Below are 20945 nucleotides of genomic sequence, written 5' to 3'. Positions count from 1 at the left end.
GTAAAGTTCTGCCTACGGCTTAGTATCAGACGTAGCTGCAATGCTGAGTTAGCATTGGCACGCACTACGTGCTTACTGTTGATGGTTGCTAGGCAGCGCAAGTTTTACCATCCTCCTGGCAGTTCTAAACTTTACAAGACATGTCACTTCACATAGCCCACAACTAAGCGTGCACTGTTTTCTAAACCGCAACTGGATGGATCCATAAAGAATTACTGTGGGAATAAATGGCACTGAATGACCAAAATATTTGAATAAAGTAGGCTAATTCAATTGAAGGCACGTATCAAATTGTTGGTAGTGAAACTACCAAAGTCAACCAATCCATGCATAGTGTGGTCAACTAGATGATAATTCGGACAGTGTCATCGTGCTGCTTTGAGACAAGCGTGGGGTCTCTTCTTGATAAATCAATCATTGTAAGATTTTTGTTTTCACTGAATCTCCATTTGGATATTGGTTTGGCTACACTTAGGCAGAGTGCTGCTCGTGTCGCTTAGTAGCCTAGGCCTACTCCCTACCAAAAGCCTGTGACTTCCCTGACTTGTCAGATAATCAATCAGTGATTTTGTTTCATGGAATCCCAGTCTGTACCGAATAGGCTATTTGGTTAAATGGTTTCTGGCTGGGTAAATAAGTGGAGGGGGTATAGCTCATCTATTTGTTTGCTCATCTATCCCTGATCAGAAACATTTAGCATGCTATAATGTAGTCTAAATCCTTGATCAGAAACATTTAGCATGCTATAATGTAGCCTAAATCAAGAGTAGGCCTATTATTTTGCCCGATCTCGTATAGGCAACTCCAAAAGTCAGCGGAGGTTGTGAAACATGAACACGAGACACATGCTTTCGAAAATAGGATTGCTATTATTTTCTATGGGTATCATGATGAAGATACGACCCTACGGCTGCTCCCTAACAAAGTGGAGTGAGTGTAGGAAAGATATGAAACATGGATAAAAAGAAAGTGATATTTTTATGTCAGCAGTTCCACACATTCCCTTGACAAGTTTTGTGGGAAAAATATAATTTGTATTTTACTCTGTTGTGTGTTGACTGTGATCAGGTAGGTGTGTCTTGTCTGTTTAATGAACAAAATAACGACCTATTGATTTAATTTGTACTGCACAGTCATGGGTGCACAGACCTGTAACATAGGCCTAATTAAACTCAAAATAGGCTATTATTTTCTTATGTTTCTAGGGACCTGCCTAAACGAATTAATAATTGATGTTTTTTTGATGGTGTGTATTCTCAATGGATTTATCAAAATAAATGTCAACCCACATCTGCACACCCCTACTACCACATGTCACTGGCATGCCAGCATGCGCACGGTAGGTGTACAAGGTGTATACATGTATGCAGTATAATTTATGCCTACTCCCTCAAAGAATATTTAGGGGGTGCTTGGAAGTTCACCACAAACTGTTCTTAGAGAGTAAAATATATTATTGTGAAGAAACATTATCACTCTCAGCTACAATTACTGCCTGTATGGGTAATGCTGGTAATAAACATGTTATATGGTTCTTTAATGGAATTCATCCATTCTCTCTGAGCTAATGAGCTCAGCCAGCACTGCAAATTACACATAGTCCTAGAGGGAACACCATTAAGGGTGGTAGAGAGATGGAATGACGCTCACACACACACACTGCACGCATACACACATGCATTAATAGGCTTATCATTTTAACGCTAGAATGGCTTGTTAAGTAATCTCGTGACAGCCTTCACATAAGAATGTTGAAGATTTGGTTCTGGTGTATGTGCAACTCTGACATTGGGACACACACACACACACATTTTGCTACGGGTTCAGGGGTAACTTACTTTATACACAGGTTTTAAATGCACATTTCTAGTGACCTGTTGGTTTGTGGACTCGCTCTTTCCCTCTCTGCCTGATTGTATGTTCATGGCTGTCACTCTCCCGCCATGAACATAAAAGTGCCAATCAAAGTCTTAACACATGGAACACACCTTCATGACCCATAATCACTATAATGAGGTTAAAGACATCTAAGCTGAAATAACTCAAATGTGCCAGCTACTTTGCCAGAGGTGGTGTGTGGGCAGTTTCAAACAGGCCCATTTTTACCACATCCTTGTTCAATTTCATAACATGAGAGAGAAGATCAGGCAAGGTTGCTACTAGGAACTGTTCTCTTTTTATAAAAAAATAATTGTGTGTGTGTTTGAGTGTATTTATATGGTGAATGTGTCTCTGGCTTGAACATTGTTGAAAGCTTGCTTGTAAGTAGTTTACTGTTAGGGGCTGTTGGCTATCAAGAGACAGGAACAAGAGGTAGGCCTAAGCTACACAGTGTTGAAATGGCCTTGAGGCTGCAGCATTCACCAGGTTAACACATCAAGTGAACAAATCAGTACAAGATAAGGGACCCACAACACAGTTGATACAATAGATTGACAAGCTTTTACTGTGTTCCCACCTAGGGCTGTGGCGGTCATGAAATTTCGTCAGCCGGTGATTATCCATTAATTGTCCAGTCTCATGGTAATTGACCGTTAATTAACAAGCACATTTAGCTTATCCTGGTTTCCACACATAGCCTACAAGCCACTGATGCAGACCTTTGGAACATCTACATTTTAAAAGTCTAACAAATTCATGTAATATAGCCTCCACCATCACAATAAATCCATGATTTATTTTAGACAGGTCTCAAGAAACATGAAATGAAGAAAATGTAATATATTTCAGAAGGACAGAGTAGCATACTCTGAGTTGTCCTTATGTTACGGCCTGATCTGGCTATGCCATATGGCTGTGGGCTACACTAGTTCATTTAGCAGACAAGAATTGCTTACAATCACATAGCATTGTTTTATAGTATGAAGAATACAATTGAAGATAGCTGAATAAAAACGATTTGAAGGAGTGCGCATACAAGCTGGGTATCATTGCCAAGTGCTAAACTAATATTGTCCCCCATCAGATTATTCTTGATTTAATATTGTCTTTACATATACTAAATAATGTGTGAAATTAGTTTTGATTTAGAATGGACTATTATCATGCACCTGTCTCAGAACAGGGGCAGGGGAAAAATACATGTCATCTATACACTTAAATAGCGCTTTTCCCGTGGTTCATTTTCATGCCAGCCTGGTAGGCTATACTCCTGCTGTAAAGAGAAGCAATGTGCTTAATATGAATGAATTTAAGAAATAAATATAGTAGGCCTGTCACATCTGTCTTCAAAAATGGACCAAGGCGCAGCGGGAATGTGGATACTCATAGTTTTTTAATACTCAAGTAAGGCATCCACAGGAAAAAACAATAAACAAGACAGCAACAGTTTTGCAGGTTAACCAACGCAGTGCAAAAACAACTACCCACAACCCCAAAGAAAAACACACACTACTATATAGGACTCCCAATCAAAGGCAACTCAACACACCTGCCTTCAATTGGGAGTCCAATCACCAACACAACACTTAACACACAGAAACCCTGCCACGTCCTGACCAAAACGAATACAATTGCTCCCTCTGCTGGTCAGGACGTGACAAGGCCTAGTCTACAGTGGCTTGTGAAAGTATTCACCCCCCTTGACATTTTTCTATTTTGTATGCCTTACAACCTGGAATTAAAATGGATTTTTGGGGGGTTTGTGTCATTTGATTTACACAACGTGCCTACATATTTCATGATGCAAAATGTTTTTTATTGTGAAACAAACAAGAAATAAGACAAAAAACTGAACTTGATCGTGCATAACTATTCACCCCCCCAAAGTCAATACTTTGTAGAGCCATCTATTGCAGCAATTACAGCTGCAAGTCTCTTGGGGTATGTCTCTATACACTTGGCACATCTAGCCACTGATTTCTGCCCATTCTTCAAGGCAAAACTGCTCCAGCTCCTTAAAGTTGGATGGGTTCCATCCAAGGCCATTCCAAGACATTTAAATGTTTCCCCTTAAACCACTAGAGTGTTGCTTTAGCAGTATGCTTAGGGTCATTGTCCTGCTGGAAGGTGAACCTCTGTCCCAGTCTCAAATCTCTGGAAGACTGAAACAGGTTTCCCTCAAGAATTTCCCTGTATTTAGCGTCATCCATCATTCTTTCAATTCTGACCAGTTTCCCAGTCCCTGCCGATGAAAAACATTGTGGTGTTCTTGGGGTGATGAGAGGTTTTCAGTTTGCGCCAGACATAGCGTTTTCCTTGATGGCCAAAAAACTACATTTTAGTCTCATCTGACCAGAGTACCTTCTTCCATATGTTTGGGGAGTCTCCCACATGCCGTTTGGTGAACACCAAACGTGTTTGCTTATTTTTTTCTTTAAGCAATGGCTTTTTTCTGGCCATTCTTCCGTAAAGCCCAACTCTGTGGAGTGTACGGCTTAAAGTGGTCCAATGGACAGATACTCCAATCTCCGTTGGGGAGCTTTGCAGCTCCTTCAGAGTTATCTTTGGTCTCTTTGTTGCCTCTCTGATTAATGCCATCCGTGCCTGGTCTGTGAGTTTTGGTGGGCGGCCCTCTCTTGGCAGGTTTGTTCTGGTGCCTGTATAGAGAGATGATAGGATCCTCATCATTTTAATAGAGGCCATCACTCTGTTTTCTCATGCAATTGCATAGCCTATAGAAATGTTGCGCAACATAAGCTCATGGGCTCTCATGGAATGTTTGATTAGATTTTCAATTACATTTGCATTGATGTCAGTGATTAGAGGAACAATAGAGGAGCTGAGTACCAGGCAGTTATCAAGTTTGGTAGGCTTGTAATGACAAGCAGCAGCATCAGAGTTTGGAGAAGCCTAATTACTGTGACTAAACGGTCACGGGAAATTTGACTGCCATCGTGACTCGTGACTGCCGGTGTGGCGGTAATACGGTCACCACAACAGCCCTATTCATACCTTCTGTCTCTAACTCAACTACACACACTTTGTTTTAAAACCTTAGTTTTTGCCTGACAGCCCCTCCCAGTGTATGGAACTGCTGTTTTATACATAGCCGTGTTTGTGCGTGCATGTATGTGGTCTACATGCACTAATGTTTTCCTGTCAGTGCAGCGCTCTCTCTCTCTCTCTCTCTGTGGTGTAGAGTACGGGCAGGAAAGAGGAGCTGTTGTAGCGGCCTTATCGCTAACTCAATAACACTCACTGATGACAGCAATCAATCTGAAAGTGCACGCACACACACACATACATACATACATACATACATACATACATACATACATACATACATACATACATACATACATACATACATACATACATACATACATACATACATACATACATACATACACAGGGCGGCAGGTAGCCTAGCGGTTAGAGCATTGAGCCAGTAAGCGGTTAGAGCATTGAGCCAGTAACCGGAAGGTTGCTAGTTTGAATCCCGAGCCGACAAGTGGAAACATTTTGTTTTGTGCCTTTTAACTAATTGCTCCAGGTTTTGATAATGGTAGAACATGGCCGTGATCACACTCTCCGAGGTTGTCTCCGGAGTTGCAAAAATCGAATGTCCAATCCACAAATGCGTATAATACACACGTGTGAAATAGGACAAATGTAAGCACCCACCAAATTATTATTACACACACTTCAGGGTAGGTCTAAGCTAATCCTTGGGAAATTGCTAATTTGGAAGTGGGGTGGAATTTTATCAAATGGATACCAATACTGAGAACCCACTACAGCAGCTCCTTAAAGCATTCCGCCACCCTCCCGCAAGTGTAAACCTGCGGTGTGTATATGTGAGTGTAAACCTGTGGTGTGTATTTTTGAGTATGTAAACCTGTGGTGTGTGTGTATATATGAGTGTGTGTGTGTTGAGGCGTCAGCATTCTTCCATTCAGCTGGCATTACTTTGTTTGCTAGCTCAGCTGGTTAGCTAGCTCAGTCTTTTTGACCACCAAATTTTGCTAATGTTAGCTAGCTAGCTAGCCACTTAATAGAACTTTTCTCTAAATACTGTATATGTTAGCTAGCTAAGTCAGCAATATGAATACAACTCGCATCTGCTGTCGAAATCATGATATGATTTGAAAGAACTAGTTGGCTCCAAAAGTGGATATAGCTTTGACTGCATGCTGACAGTAAATTCAGTCAGATATTCAGTGGCTAGCTACACTACAAAGATAGTTTTACCAGGTTCCTGTGAAGCAATTGTACTGACAGTCCACTACAAAATACCCAAGAGTTTACTGATTAGAAATGGGTAGTCTGTGTTTAATTTAATTGTGTGTTAAAAACACAGTTTGAGATCATTGTGAGGGGATTTCGCCAGTGGTTGAATAGGGAATTGGGCTTCCGAGGTTGCAACAGCAGGGGGTATAGCTACACCTTAGAAGAAGTCTGTTGTTCGGATTCTGGATGGTGAGATAGTGGTGCACGACTCAAGGATTTTTGGAGTCTTGGTCGACTCGACTTTTGTGGTTGGAGTGGAAAGAGTCGACTCTTGCTCGACTCCCAAAACATGTTGAAAGGGATGCACACACACATTCACACCACCTCATTATTGCAGAGTCCTACTAGGAAGACAACATTTGCATTCTAGCAGATTGACATGAGCATGATTCTGCCCATTTGCTCATCAGCTTAAACTATAAAATACCTATTTTGTTTGAATATAGAAGGTGATGTGTCGGAACTAGAATATTTCAGGGACATTTCTGCTCTGTGCAGCCTTGACGGATCCCATGGAATGCTGTGGCGCACTCTACGCTGATAAGCCTATCCTTTGCCATGTTATAGACCTATTCAGACACGTATTACTAGACGTTGGTAATGTAATTATTATCCAAGCATGTGTGTTATTCCAGAGGACGATTCACACAGGATTAGTTTTTCCAAACTGCTCCGTAATTCTCTATTTGATGATGGGGGGGGTTTATATTCTCGGAGTGAAGATATTTTAACGTCATGTCTACACGATAATAGGCTACATTGATAACTGATAACAATTTCCCCCCCACCTTTATTTAACCAGGTAGTCCAGTTGAGAACAAGTTCTCATTTACAACTGCGACCTGGCCAAGATAAAGCAAAGCAGTGTGACGAAAACAAATAACACAGAGTTACACATAAACAAACGTACAGTCAATAACACAATTGAAAAAAATCGATGTACAGTGTGTGCGAATGTAGAAGAGTAGGGAGGTAGGCAATAAATAGGCCATGAAGGCGAAAGAATTACAATTTAGCATTAACACTGGAGTGATGGATGTGCAGATGATGATGTGCAAGTAGAGATACTGGGGTTGATAAGAGGATAAAAACAATATGGGGATGAGGTAGTTGGGTGTGCTACTTACTGATTGGCTGTGAACAGGTGCAGTGCTCGGTAAGCTGCTCTGACAGCTGATGCTTAAAGTTAGAGAGGGAGATATAAGACTCCAGCTTCAGTGATTTTTGCAATTCGTTTCAGTCATTGGCAGCAGAAAACTGGAAGGAAAGGCAGCCAAAGGAAGTGTTGGCTTTGGGGATGACCAGTGAAATATACCTGCTGGAGCGCGTGCTATGGGTGGGTGTTGCTATGGTGACCAGTGAGCTGAGATAAGGCGGGGCTTTACTTAGCACAGACTTATAGATGACCTGGAGCCAGTGAGTTTGGCGACGAATATGTAGTGAGTGCCAGACAAACATAGAGCATACAGGTCACCGTGGCGGGTAGTATATGGGGATTTGGTGACAAAACGGATGGCACTGTGAGACTACATCCAATTTGCTGAGTAGAGTGTTAGAGGCTATTTTGTAAATGACATTACCGAAGTCAAGGATCGGTAGGATAGTCAGTTTTACGAGGGTATAATTGGCAGCAGAAGGAGGCTTTGTTGCGAAATAGGAAGCCGATTCTAGATTTAATTTTGGATTGGAGATGCTTAATGTGAGTCTGGAAGGAGAGTTTACAGTCTAACCAGACACCTAGGTATTTGTAGTTGTCCACATATTCTAGGTCAGAACCGTCCAGAGTAGTGATGCTAGTCGGGCGGGAGTGTGCGGGCAGCAATCGGTTGAAGAGCATGCACTTAGTTTTACTTGCATTTTAAAGCAGTTGGAGGACTCGGAAAGAGTGTTGTATGGCATTGTAGCTTGTTTGGAGGTTTGTTAGCACAGTGTCCTAAGAAGGGCCAGATGTATACAGAATGGTGTCGTTTGCGTGGAGGTGGATCAGAAAATCACCAGCAGCAAGAGCGATATCATTGATATATACAGAGAAAAGACTCGGCCCGAGAATTGAACCCTGTGGCACGCCCATAGAGACTGCCAGAGGTCCGGACAACAGGCCCTCCGATTTGACACAATGAACTCTATCTGAGAAGTAGTTGGTGAACCAGGCGAGGCAGTCATTTGAATAGCCAAGGCTATTGAGTCTGCCGATAAGAATGCGGTGATTGACAGAGTCAAGCCTTGGCTAGATCAATGAAGACGGCTGCACAATACTGTCTTTTATCGATGGCGGTTATGATATCGTTTAGGACCTTGAGCGTGGCTGAGGTGCACCCATGGCCAGCTCGGAAACCAGATTGCATAGTGGAGTAGGTACGGTGGGATTCAAAAAGGTCGGTGATCTGTTTGTAACCTGACTTTCGAAGATTTTAGAAAGGCAGGGCAGGATGGATATAGGTCTATAACAGTTTGGGTCTAGAGTGTCTCCCCCTTTGAAGAGGGGGATGACCATGGCAGCTTTCCAATCTTTGGGGATCTCACACGATCCGAAAGAGGTTGAATAGGCTAGTAATAGGGGCTGCAACAATTTCGGCGGATAATTTTAGAAAGCGAGGGTCCAGATTGTCTAGCCCAGCTGATTTCTTGGGATCCAGATTTTGCAGCGATTTCAGAACATCAGCTGTCTGGATTTGGGTGAAGGATAAGCTGGGGGGCTTGGGCAAGTTGCCGAAGGGGGTGCTGTGAAGTTAGCCAGGGTAGGGGTAGCCAGATGGAAAGCATGGCTGGCCGTAGAAAAATGCTTATTGAAATGATTAAATATCGGAGATTTATCGGTGGTGACAATGTTTCCTATCCTCAGTGCAGTGGGCAGCTGGGAGGAGGTGCTCTTATTCTCCATGGACTTTACAGTGTCCCAAAACTTTTTGGAATTACTGCCACAGGATGCAAATTTATTTTCTGAAAAAGCTAGCCTTAGCTTTCCTAACTGACTGAGTATATTGGTTCCTGACTTCCCTGAAAAGTTGCATATCGCGGGGGCTATTCGATGCTAATGCAGAATGCCACAGGATGTTTTTGTGCTGGTCAAGGGCAGTCAAGTCTGGGGTGAACCAAGGGCTATATTTGTTCTTAGTTCAACATTTTTTGAATGGGGCATGCTTATTTAAGATGGAGAGGAAAGCACTTTTGAAGAGCAACCAGGCATCCTCTGCTGACGGGATGAGGTCAATATCCTTCCAGGATACCCGGGCAAGGTTGATTAGAAAGGCCTGCTCGCTGAAGTGTTTAGAGAGCGTTTGACATTGATGAGGGATTATCGTTTGACTGCGGACCCATTACGCACTCAGGCAATGAGGCAATGATCGCAGAGATCCTGGTTGAAGACAGCAAAGGTGTATTTAGAGGGCAAGTTGGTCAGGATGATATCTAGGAGGGTGCCCATGGTTACGGATTTAGAGTTGTACCTGGTAGGTTCCTTGATAATTTGTGTGAGATTGAGGGCATCTAGCTTAGGTTGTAGGACGGCTGGGGTGTTATGTATGTCCCAGTTTAGGTCACCTAACAGTTCGAGCTCTGAAGATGGATGCGGTGGCAATCAATTCACATATGGTGTCCAGGGCACAGCTGGGGGCTGAAGGGGGTCTATACCAAGCGGCAACGGTGAGAGACTTGTTTCTGGAAAGGTGGATTTTTAAAAATAGAGGCTCGAATTGTTTGGGCACAGACCTGGATAGTATGACAGAACTCTGCAGGCTATCTCTGCAGTAGATTGCAACTCCGCCCCCTTTGGCAGTTCTATCTTGTCGGAAAGTGTTTTAGTTAGAGATGGAAATTTCAGGATTTTTGGTGGCCTTCCTAAGCCAGGATTCCGACATGGCTAGGACATCCGACATGGCGGCGTGTGCTAAAGCAGTGAAGAAAACAAACTTAGGGAGGCTTCTAATGTTAATTAACATGCATGAAACCAAGGCTTTTACGGTTACAGAAGTCAACAAATGAGAGCGCCTGGGGAATGGGAGTGGAGCTAGGCGCTGCAGGGCCTGGGTTAACCTCTACATAGCTAGAGGAACAGAGGAGGAGTAGGGTGAGGGTACGGCTAAAGGCTATAAGAACTGGTCGTCTAGTATGTTCGGAACAGAGAGTAAAAGGAGCAAGTTTCTGGGCGAGGAATAATAGATTCAAGGCATAATGTACAGATAAGGGTATGGTAGGATGTGAATACAGTGGAGGTAGACCTAGGCATTGAGTGACAATGAGAGAGGGTTTTGTCTCTAGAGACACCATTTAAACCAGGTGAGGTCACCGCATGTGTGGGAGGTGGAACAAAACAGCTATCTAAGGCATATAGAGCAGGGCTGGAAATAAATACTGTGAAATAAGACAATCATTAACCAAAACAGCAATGGACAAGCATATTGACATTAGGGAGATGCATGCGTAGCCGAGTGATCATAGGGTCCAGTGAGTAGCTATGCGAGTTGGAGACACGGCGATTCAGACATCTAGCGGGCTGGGGCTAGCAGGCTAGCAGAAGGGCCTTAGGGGGACGTCGCGATGGAAGAGTCTGTTGAAACCCCCTCGGATGGTTAAGTCAGCAGACCAGTCGTGATGGATCGGTGGGGCTCGTTGTAGGCAGTAAAAAGTTCCAGATGCAAAATAGGTATTGTAGCAAAAGAATTGGCTGATGGACGTCTTCAGCTAGCCGTGAGGTGGGCCTAGTTTGGGGCTAGCTCCAGGCTAACTGGTGCTTGCTTCGGGACAGAGACGTTAGCCAGGAGTAGCCACTCGGATAGCAGCTAGCTAGCTGCGATGATCCGGTGTAAAGGTTCAGAGCTTGCAGTAGGAATTTGGAGAAGTGGTAGAGAAAAAGCAGTCGGATTTGCTCTAGACAGATAGTGGGCCGCGGCTAGCAGGGGACGTCGCGACGGAGGTGCCTGTTGAAACCCCCTCGGGCGGATTACGTTAGTAGACCGGTCGTGATGGATCGGCGACGCTCCGTGTCGGCAGTAAAAGGCTCCAGGGCAATTGGCAAAATGGGTATTGTAGCCCAAGGAGTGGCTGATGGACCTCTTCAGCTAGCTGGGAGATGGGCCTAGCATGAGGCTAGCTCCAGGCTAACTGGTGCTTGCTTCGGGACAGAGACATTAGCCAGGAGTAGCCACTCGGCTGTATGTGTCCCCATTAATATTTAAATTGATGAAGTGTGATCATAATCATTATTTTAGCGAACAATGGTAGAGGTCCTCCTCCTTTTTTCTCCACAATTTCAATCTTGTCTCATCGCTGCAACCAAACGACGCTGGGCCCATTGTGCGCCGCCCTTTGGGACTCCCGATCACACTGGTTTGATATCGGGATCGAACTTGTGTCTGTAGTGACACCTCTATCACTGCAATGCAGTGCCTTAGACCGCTGCGCCACTCGGGAGGCCCTTAAACATCCTTCCTAATGCCAATGCCCCCCCATCCTGCTGATTTGAGCTGCTGAACCATATTTGCACTTGAGAGGTGTTTATGGAGGAGAAAGTGAACTTGCCATTTCCAAAAGTTTAGTGGGGATGCCCTGCTTTGCAATCTATTGCCTAGGACAGGGCTGTCCAATCCTTTTCGTGTAGAGCTACCATCTTGTAGGTTTTAACTCCAGCCCTAATCTAGCACATCTGATTCAATAATTAGCTGGTTGATAAATTGAATCAGGTTTGTTTAAAACTGGGTTTGGAGCGAAAACCTACTGGAAGGTAGCTCTCCAGTAACAGGGTTGGAGAGTCCTGACCTAGGACATCAATAGCCAGCCAGGGTTTCATTAAATAAGCTATAGGCACAATACTTTTTATTGCACATTTAGGACTAATTAAACTGATGCATTTGGCGATATTCAACTTCAATTCACTGGCACTATGAAGAAAAGCCTATCCATACTCATTAATAGCCTAATATACTTTAATATACTTCTGGTGTATTTACGAGGCATTGCAAGACAAGACATTGCGAGATACAGGTTACCAAGATATAGCCTATGCGCACAGTCCTGACTGTCTGTCTGCCTGCCCCGATCCTCTCTCTCCCCCTCGCTGGCTTGCCTGCTCTTTCTCTTGTCTTGGCAATGATAAATGCTAGTGTGTTTGGACTTTGGTCTGTTGAGTGTAAAAAAAAACATTATTGATGAGAGGGACTTTAACTAGCACTATAAAATACATTTTTATAATATTTTACTAATTTATGGTTTATTTTTCTTGTGGAAGTTGATGAATAACACCAAGGGACATGGCAAAAATGCCTACATCCACTGAAAAAAAGTGTTTAAGGTAAAGTATACCTGACCTTACATTTAAAGCCTTTTGGAATCCATATTTTACACTAAATAAGAAGTGATACTTCCTGGGGATTAACAAAGATCTCTCTCTGTCCCCCGTGTGTCCTCTGTTGATACTAACAGGTGATTTATACCTGGGACACCAGGTTCTACAAACGATGACCTCAATAAAACTACCTAGAGATCAAAAGGTCACCCCCTACACACATACTGCTGCCCCTCCTTACCCAACAGGTTTTCAACAATCAGGCAGGTACAGTGTCTTCGGAAAGTATTCAGGCCACTTGACTTTATCCACATTTTGTTACATTACAGCCTTATTCTAAAATGGATTAAAAAAATTATAATCTGCATTAATCTACACAAAATACCCCATAATGACAAAGCGGAAACAGGTTTTTAGAAATGTTTGCAAATTTATTAAAATGTAAAAACAGAAATACGTCTATATAAGGTCCCACAGTTGACAGTGCATGTCAGAGCAAAAACCAAGCCATGAGGTAAAAAGAATTCTCCGATCGGAGCTCAGAGTCATGATTGTGTCGAGGCACAGATCTGGGGAAACGTACCAAAAAATGTCTGCAGCATTGAAGGTCCCCAAGAACAGTAGCCTCCATCATTCTTAAATGGAAGAAGTTTAGAACCACCAAGACTCTTCTTAGAGCTGGCCGCCCGGCCAAACTGAACAATAGGGGGAGAAGAGCCTTGGTCAGGGAGGTGACCAAGAACCCGATGGTCACTTTCACAGAGCTGTAGAGTTCCTCTGTGGAGATGGGAGAACCTTCCAGAACCGAATGACGCTGGGAGTGATGGCCTCTATTAAAATGAGGAGGATCCTATCATCTCTCTATATAGTGGCTTGTGAAAGTATTCACCCCCTTGGCATTATCCTATTTTGTTGCGTTACAACTTGTAATTTAAATGGATTTTTATTTGTATTTCATGTAATGGACATACACAAAATCATCCAAATTGGAGAAGTGAAATGAAAAAAATTACCGGGCTGTGAGTGCGCACTGGCGACACAGTGCGCATCATCGCATAGCACGGTGCTTGCTCGGTCACTCGCTCCCCACGGTAAGCACGGGGAGTTGGCTCAGGTCTTAAAACCGCCTTAGCCAATCTGCCCATGTGCCCCCCCCCCAATCTGCCTCTCGTGCTTCCTTCGTTGGGCTAGCTCCTCGTAATGTCGCCGTTCTTCCCTCGCTGTCTCCACCTGCTTCCATGGCAGGGTCTTGTCCCCTGCCATTACCTCCTCCCATGTCGAGGACGTCCTCCATTCACTCCTCTCCCTGGCCCAGGATCCCTGCTGCTCCTGGGCACGCTGCTTGGTCCTTCTTTGGTGTGGGTGATTCTGTCACGGCTGTTTTGAAGGATCGGACCAAAATGCAGCGTGTTTGTAGTTCCACATATTTTATTAATCCGTGAAACGTAATGCAAAACACCAAATACCAGAAATAACACAAAACAACAAACCATGACGCAGGAGAAACAAACACTGCTCACAAAATATAATCCCCCACAAAAACAGGTGGGACAAACATCAACTTAAATATGACCTCCAATTAGAGACAACGACAACCGGATGCCTCTAATTGGAGATCATACCAAACAAAACTAACATAGAAATTCAAAACTAGAAACTGAACATAGAAAAACAACAAACAACTTACTATGGTCAGGACGTGACACATACAGACGCAGACAAACATCAACGACATCACACCTGCTCTCACCCCTATTTCTAGTGCCTGCATTACTCTCCGCCGCGTCTTTAAATTGCACCATTTTGTTCCTCTCCATCGCCCAGTCTTTCAATATTTAGATAATGAAGCATATGATTTTTCCATTGTCTTATTAACAATGGAGAATTGGTTGCTTTAAGTATCCATTTTTTCAAAATAATTGATGAACGGAGATCGTCCAACCCATCTGGTATTTCACTGCACCCTCATATGACGTCTTGAAATATGCAGTCATTTTACATTGTAATAGTTCTGACAGTCAACTTTGTAATTCCGCCCATAACTTTTGGACTTTATAACATTCCCAGAAGGCATGGATTATTGAGTCATTGTTAGTTTTACACTTAAGACATGACTCTGTCGTCGTGCAATAGAATTTGTGAAAATGTTCTCTTGTATAATAAATTATATACATTAGTTTATACTGGATTACATATTCGTTAACTACAATTTTGTTAGTTATGTTACAACATTCCCTTCATCTTGTGCCACTATCAGTTATTTTTAAACCTTTAAGTTTATATTTTTCTCTAAGAGATTGTCAGTTGGATAGACTCTCTGCAGGGTTTTGTATATTTTACCTATCATATGATCATCCTTTTCTGACTCAAATCAGATTCCCTCAAGATCGCGCTGATGTCCAAAAGATTTCAAATCAAAATTTCGTTCTATGAAACTTTTAAGTTCCATGTATTTGAAAATATCTGCATTCGTCAGTCCAAAATGTGTTTTTAATTCTGTCCTGTAAGTGGTTTCTTATGTCGCTTATGCCTAGACACAGCTCTGTGTGTGTGTGTGTGTGTGTGTGTGTGTGTGTGTGTGTGTGTGTGTGTGTGTGTGTGTGTGTGTGTGTGTGTGTGTGTGTGTGTGTGAGGCTGGATGTATCTAGCTGGGGCTTACAGTGCCATGCTGTGTGTGTGTGTGTGAGGCTGGATGTATATAGCTGGGGCTTACAGTGCCATGCTGTGTGTGTGTGTGTGTGTGTGTGAGGCTGGATGTATCTAGCTGAGGCTTACAGTGCCATGCTGTGTGTGTGTGTGAGGCTGGAGGTATATAGCTGGGGCTTACAGTGCCATGCTGTGTGTGTGTGTGAGGCTGGATGTATATAGCTGGGGCTTACAGTGCCATGCTGTGTGTGTGTGTGTGAGGCTGGATGTATATAGCTGGGGCTTACAGTGCCATGCTGTGTGTATGTGTGAGGCTGGATGTATATAGCTGGGGCTTACAGTGCCATGCTGTGTGTGTGTGTGAGGCTGGATGTATATGGCTGGGGCTTACAGTGCCATGCTGTGTGTGTGTGAGGCTGGATGTATATAGCTGGGGCTTACAGTGCCATGCTGTGTGTGTGTGTGAGGCTGGATGTATCTAGCTGAGGCTTACAGTGCCATGCTGTGTGTGTGTGTGAGGATGGATGTATATAGCAGAGGCTTACAGTGCCATGCTGTGTGTGTGTGAGGCTGGATGTATATAGCAGAGGCTTACAGTGCCATGCTGAGAGGGACAGATCAGATCGAAGCAGACCCACCTCTAGTCCAGGGATGAGGATGGGAGGTGGTGAGGGTTAATGCATCATGATGCAGAGAGCGTAGTCTGTGAGAACCCCCTCTTTCCCTCTATAGTCCTGTGCGTTGGTCTGTGGTTCTAACATAATGTTGAGCCCAGTCTGTTATTCCCCTCCTCTTTTAGTTTTTATCTCCCTGTTAGTGTAGTTAGTCATCCGTGTTTTGTAAAAAGCTCTCCTTCTCTCTATCTTTGTTGTCACAGCTGCACCTGCTTCACAAGTCCCATCTAAACATTTCCACCTCGTTAAGAAGATGTAAGTGTCTGTGTGTGGTAATGACACTAATCAAACGTAGAATGGACCATTACACTGATTTATGCTTTCATTAAGATATGGATGGATGGTTTATACTCTTGTTGTACATTATGGTTGGCTGGGTAATGCACCTAGCCTATACTGTACCTTTGAGTTTCCTTGCACGTTCAAATGTGACCAAAAAGGATGTTATTGACCTTCATCCCCCAAATTCAGTCTTCCTAATGTCACGTCCTGACCAGTTTAGGGATTATTTGCTATTGTAGTTTGGTCAGGACGTGGCAGAGGGTATTTTGTTTGTGTTTCGGGGTGGTGGTGTATGTAGTAGGGTGTTTGATTTATTATTTCTGGGTTTTGGTCTATGTTCTATGTTTTGTATTTCTATGTTCTTTCTGGTTTGTTGTATTTCTATGTTTAGGTTGATGGGGGGTTGGACTCTCAATTGGAGGCAGGTGCTTTCTCGTTGCCTCTGATTGAGAGTCCTATATATGGGTAATTGTTTGGTGTTGTGGGAGATTGTTTCTTGTCAAGACTGTTTTGTTGTTCGTGCGTTCTTCGTTTTGTTATTTTGGTGTTCTCTTTATTTAAAATAAATAACAAGATGAGCATCCACATTCCTGCTGCGTTTTGGTCCTCTATTCCCGACGACAACCGTTACACCTAACCCCCCCTTCCCCTCTTTCTTCCCCCCCCCCCGCAGACCGTGGTGTTGGAGAGACAGGTTTTTGACTTCCTGGGGTACCAATGGGCGCCCATTCTGGTCAACTTCTTCCACATCATCATTGTCATCCTCGGCCTCTTCGGCACTATACAGTACCGACCACGCTACATTGTAGTGGTGAGTACAAACACTCACACAGATGCACACATTACATTTGGGTGTAATTTGTTATTGTTATTTTTCCATTTATCTAAACTCCCAAGATCCCTGGCCCTCTCTCTGAACACATTGTTGTCTTAATCATTTTAAATCCATCAGTAATTACATTTAATTAATGACTCAACTTCCATTCATTTCTCACTCGAACAGAGTGTACCCTAGGACCCACCTCAGGATGAATCCCAGGATTTAGGATTTGGTTAAATCTGAGGGGTTAGGGGTGGGGGAAAGGGGGATTAGATTAGTTGAATTAGGTGTGTTAGTACTGGGCAAGAACAAAAGCCTGGCCATCTTGTATCACTCCAGAACCAAGATTGGAAAACCTAATGGAATGTCCTAGAACGTTCAAGATTGAAGCACACTAGAAGGTTGCAGATTGAAGAATACTAGAATGTTCTAGATTGAAGAACACATAGCTCCCAGACAGGGTTTGAATATTCGAAGTGTTATTCCACTCTGGTGTCGTTTGGAGTTAGAAGATCATTACAGGAAGTGTGTTGTCTCTTTTATTCAGTTAACACGGGATGGATGAAGCTAAGTAATGGTAACATATTCACAAATGCATCAAAAATGTATTAGCAATGTTCAGTTTGGGTGTTAATGTGGAAATAAAATCAAAGGGCGAGGGAGAGAGAAGAGGGAGAGATTGGAAGGAATGGGTGAGGGAAGGGAAAGGGGAGAATAATCAAAGGCAAAAGAAGATAGAACATTGAGAAGGAATAAGGAAATAATAGTGTCAGCTTTCTTGCGGAAAAGGAGGGAGAGGAGTGGAGTGGAGAGAGTAACCAAAGGCAAGGGCGGATAGTGGGAAGAATACTTGTGTGTGTCAGCTTTCTTGGAAAAAGTATGGTTCAACAGTATGACTCAACGTCTTTAGGTTAGGATAATAAGGGAGGGTAAGTCGTCTACTGTCTCAATGAGCGTTGACATGTTCACATGGTGAAAAACATCTCCATTGGAAGAAGTTCAGCCTTGAGTGGAAGTTTGGTTAGCAACTTCCTGTCAGAAAGACCATATTGATGGATGATTATGGATTGGATTTGTGTATCGCTCAAAGTGCCTGTAAGCAGACAAACTGAAGTTTGTTTTTGTAAGATAGACTCTTTGTAAATGTTGCAATTTATGCCCCTCCATTAAACACTCAGCTGGTTTAAAAAGCAACTCCTTTAAGTCTTAATGGACTTACCGCAGCTTTGGCATGTGGGCTAGAGCGGGTAGTACACATAAATAAATAAACAGTCTAGTGCAGTGTAGAGTGTGTCCCATAACACCATTCACAGACAGATCTTTCATTTTCAACTTATTTAATGTACAATGTGTTTTTTGAAGTGTGTGTGTGTGTGTGTCCTATACAGTACATAGTGTGGACAGCTCTTTGGGTGACCTGGAATGTCTTTATCATCTGTTTCTACCTGGATGTGGGAGGCCTGACCAAGGTAGGCGCTATTCTCTCTGACTCATAGGTCAACTACATGGCAACTACATAGCAACTGTCCTCCATCTTGGAGCTCCCATGACTTGTGTGTATCTTCCACCATTTAAGATGCAGTGTGTTTCTCTCTGTCGTTATGTTCAGGTGTTCTCTCCTTGGTGCTTGAGAGACATTGACTAAAACATGTAGTCATCCTAGAGAGGTGGGAACCAGGTGGTGGAAAATGTATTCCAAGACTTTCAGTGTCAGGGTTCAGAGAGTAGAGGGCTCAACTCCAGGAGGATGCCCCGCTGACCCCTGCCACAAGCACAGACACACCGTACCTAAATACCCATCCCACACACACGGATACACATACAGACACACACGCACCGTACCTAAATACCCATCCCACACACACGCACCGTACCTAAATACCCATCCCACGCACCGTACCTAAATACCCATCCCACGCACCGTACCTAAATACCCATCCCACACACCGTACCTAAATACCCATCCCACCCACCGTACCTAAATACCCATCCCACACACCGTACCTAAATACCCATCCCACACACCGTACCTAAATACCCATCCCACACACCGTACCTAAATACCCATCCCACACACCGTACCTAAATACCCATCCCACACACCGTACCTAAATACCCATCCCACACACCGTACCTAAATACCCATCCCACACACCGTACCTAAATACCCATCCCACCCACCGTACCTAAATACCCATCCCACCCACCGTACCTAAATACCCATCCCACACACCGTACCTAAATACCCATCCCACACACCGTACCTAAATACCCATCCCACACACCGTACCTAAATACCCATCCCACACACCGTACCTAAATACCCATCCCACACACCGTACCTAAATACCCATCCCACACACCGTACCTAAATACCCATCCCACACACCGTACCTAAATACCCATCCCCCACACACATCATTCTTGTCACTGTTCGAACAGCATGTGCTGACAGGTCTTCGCTCTGTGGAGTCTCTGTTCTACACGCACACACTCACCACTATATAGCCCCTGACGGACTGCCAGACACACAAACGCACACCCTGACAGGTCTCCTGAGTCTCTGTTTCCGTGCCGACAGAAAGTGTTACATTTGGGATTATGATAATTTCCCTTCTCTGCTCCCAATTTGAGCAGTTTTATCTGAGTGCTAAGACTGTTCTCAGTGTGTGTGTGAGAGAGAAAAAGAAAAATGGAGGGAGCTAGAGATGGGAAGCTAGGCTGTAGTTAACTGCTCATTCTGCTTTTAGGGAGCTATCATAAGTGCCATAGGTTAGACTGACACTAGTCAGGTATACTGCATATGTCCTAGTTCTCATGACAGTGGCTTAACCCTGGGGTCCTCTCTGTCTGATGTGGGGTTAAATGAGCTCCTCATCCAATTAGAGGACTAACACACAAATGGACAGTCTGTGCATGTGTGTGTCTTTGGAAATGTGGCTTTGTCTGGTATACACAAATATTTATCCAGTTAGAATCTTGGGTTTTATTCTGCCAGAGCTCACACTGGTAAGACGAGATAATGACATTGTAATAAAACATGACAGAAGATGTGAGTGGTTTTCCTTCTGTCAACTTCACTATATAGGGAGTTCACACAGGCCCACACTATGACTGCACTTAGCACACTCCAGTCTGGTTTCTCCAAATCTCCACTGCTCCCCCGGGGTTCCTTTTAGCAGGTTAAGTGTGGATTTAGGTTTATTGGGATCCCCATTAGCAGCAGCAGCTACTCTTCTCGTCTCGTTCATCAAACATTTTTCCTCCACTATCTTCACATTCTCCCCCTCCTTTTTTCTTTCTTCCTTCTTTCCTGTCACACCCTGGCCTGATCCATCCTCCTCCATTTCTTTCTGCTCCACTCCTCTGCTCTGCTTTGTCTTTGTTCTATTCCCCCCCTGTCCTCTGTTGATCAGCTCTGTTTCTCTCCATCAGACTCAGATGGACTCCGTCAGTGATGGGGATCTACATTGATCTCGCAGTGAAGATGAATACTCATGCCTAACATAGTTGGATTGGTGATTGGGTGTGTTTGTGTGTGTGCGTGAGTGTACTCATAGCGAGCCCCAGCTCTGCCTGGTCTCAGCTGTTCTAATGAGGTGTGTAGAGGCCAGCAGCTGGGGGCTGGGGCTGGGCTGTAACACAAGAGGGAAATAGCCTGGCCTCCCAAAATGCATATGGTAGCCAGGAGGGGAGACCGCTAATGGACAACACACACACACATACTGATCCTGATTCAGGCCCCAACCAAACCCTCTATGCACCCCTTACCACCTCCCTTCAGCGACGTGAGAGTGAGACCAAACCAAACGACCAGGAGTAAAACAGGGAAGGGACACAGGGGGTATGCTAATTTGGTATAGAGCAGACCTAACTCACTCTATTAAGTTAATCAAAACAGGAACATTTTACATTTGGCTGGAAATTAATAAGGAAATTATCTCCACAGAGAAATGTCCTCATGTGTGCTACCTATATCCCCCACTAGAATCCCCATACTTTAATGAAGACAGCATCTCCATCCTGGAGGGGGAAATCAAAATGCCCAGGGACATGTGCTAGTCTGTGGTGA

The 20945-nt window shown here is 43.8% G+C and overlaps 1 protein-coding gene across 4 annotated transcripts in view; it reads left to right on the top strand.

Annotated features, from left to right (window-relative positions):
* LOC106600545 (sodium/potassium-transporting ATPase subunit beta-1-interacting protein 4) overlaps window positions 1-20945 on the top strand; it is a 135730-nt gene that overhangs the window by 38327 nt on the left and 76458 nt on the right. For 3 of the 4 annotated variants that reach the window (XM_014191977.2, XM_014191975.2, XM_014191976.1), the window contains exons 2-3: window positions 16727-16864; window positions 18262-18342. In XM_014191977.2, coding sequence (XP_014047452.1) covers window positions 16727-16864; window positions 18262-18342 — 219 coding nt within the window. The remainder of the gene's footprint in view (window positions 1-16726; window positions 16865-18261; window positions 18343-20945) is intronic. The other variant, XM_014191978.2, reaches the window with a different exon arrangement.

Source organism: Salmo salar, chromosome ssa03 (assembly GCF_905237065.1).
Source record: "Salmo salar chromosome ssa03, Ssal_v3.1, whole genome shotgun sequence".
In the NCBI taxonomy this organism is placed as follows: domain Eukaryota; kingdom Metazoa; phylum Chordata; class Actinopteri; order Salmoniformes; family Salmonidae; genus Salmo; species Salmo salar.
The sequence above is the reverse complement of the archived record's forward strand: the minus strand, read 5'-3'. Positions and strand labels throughout refer to the sequence as shown.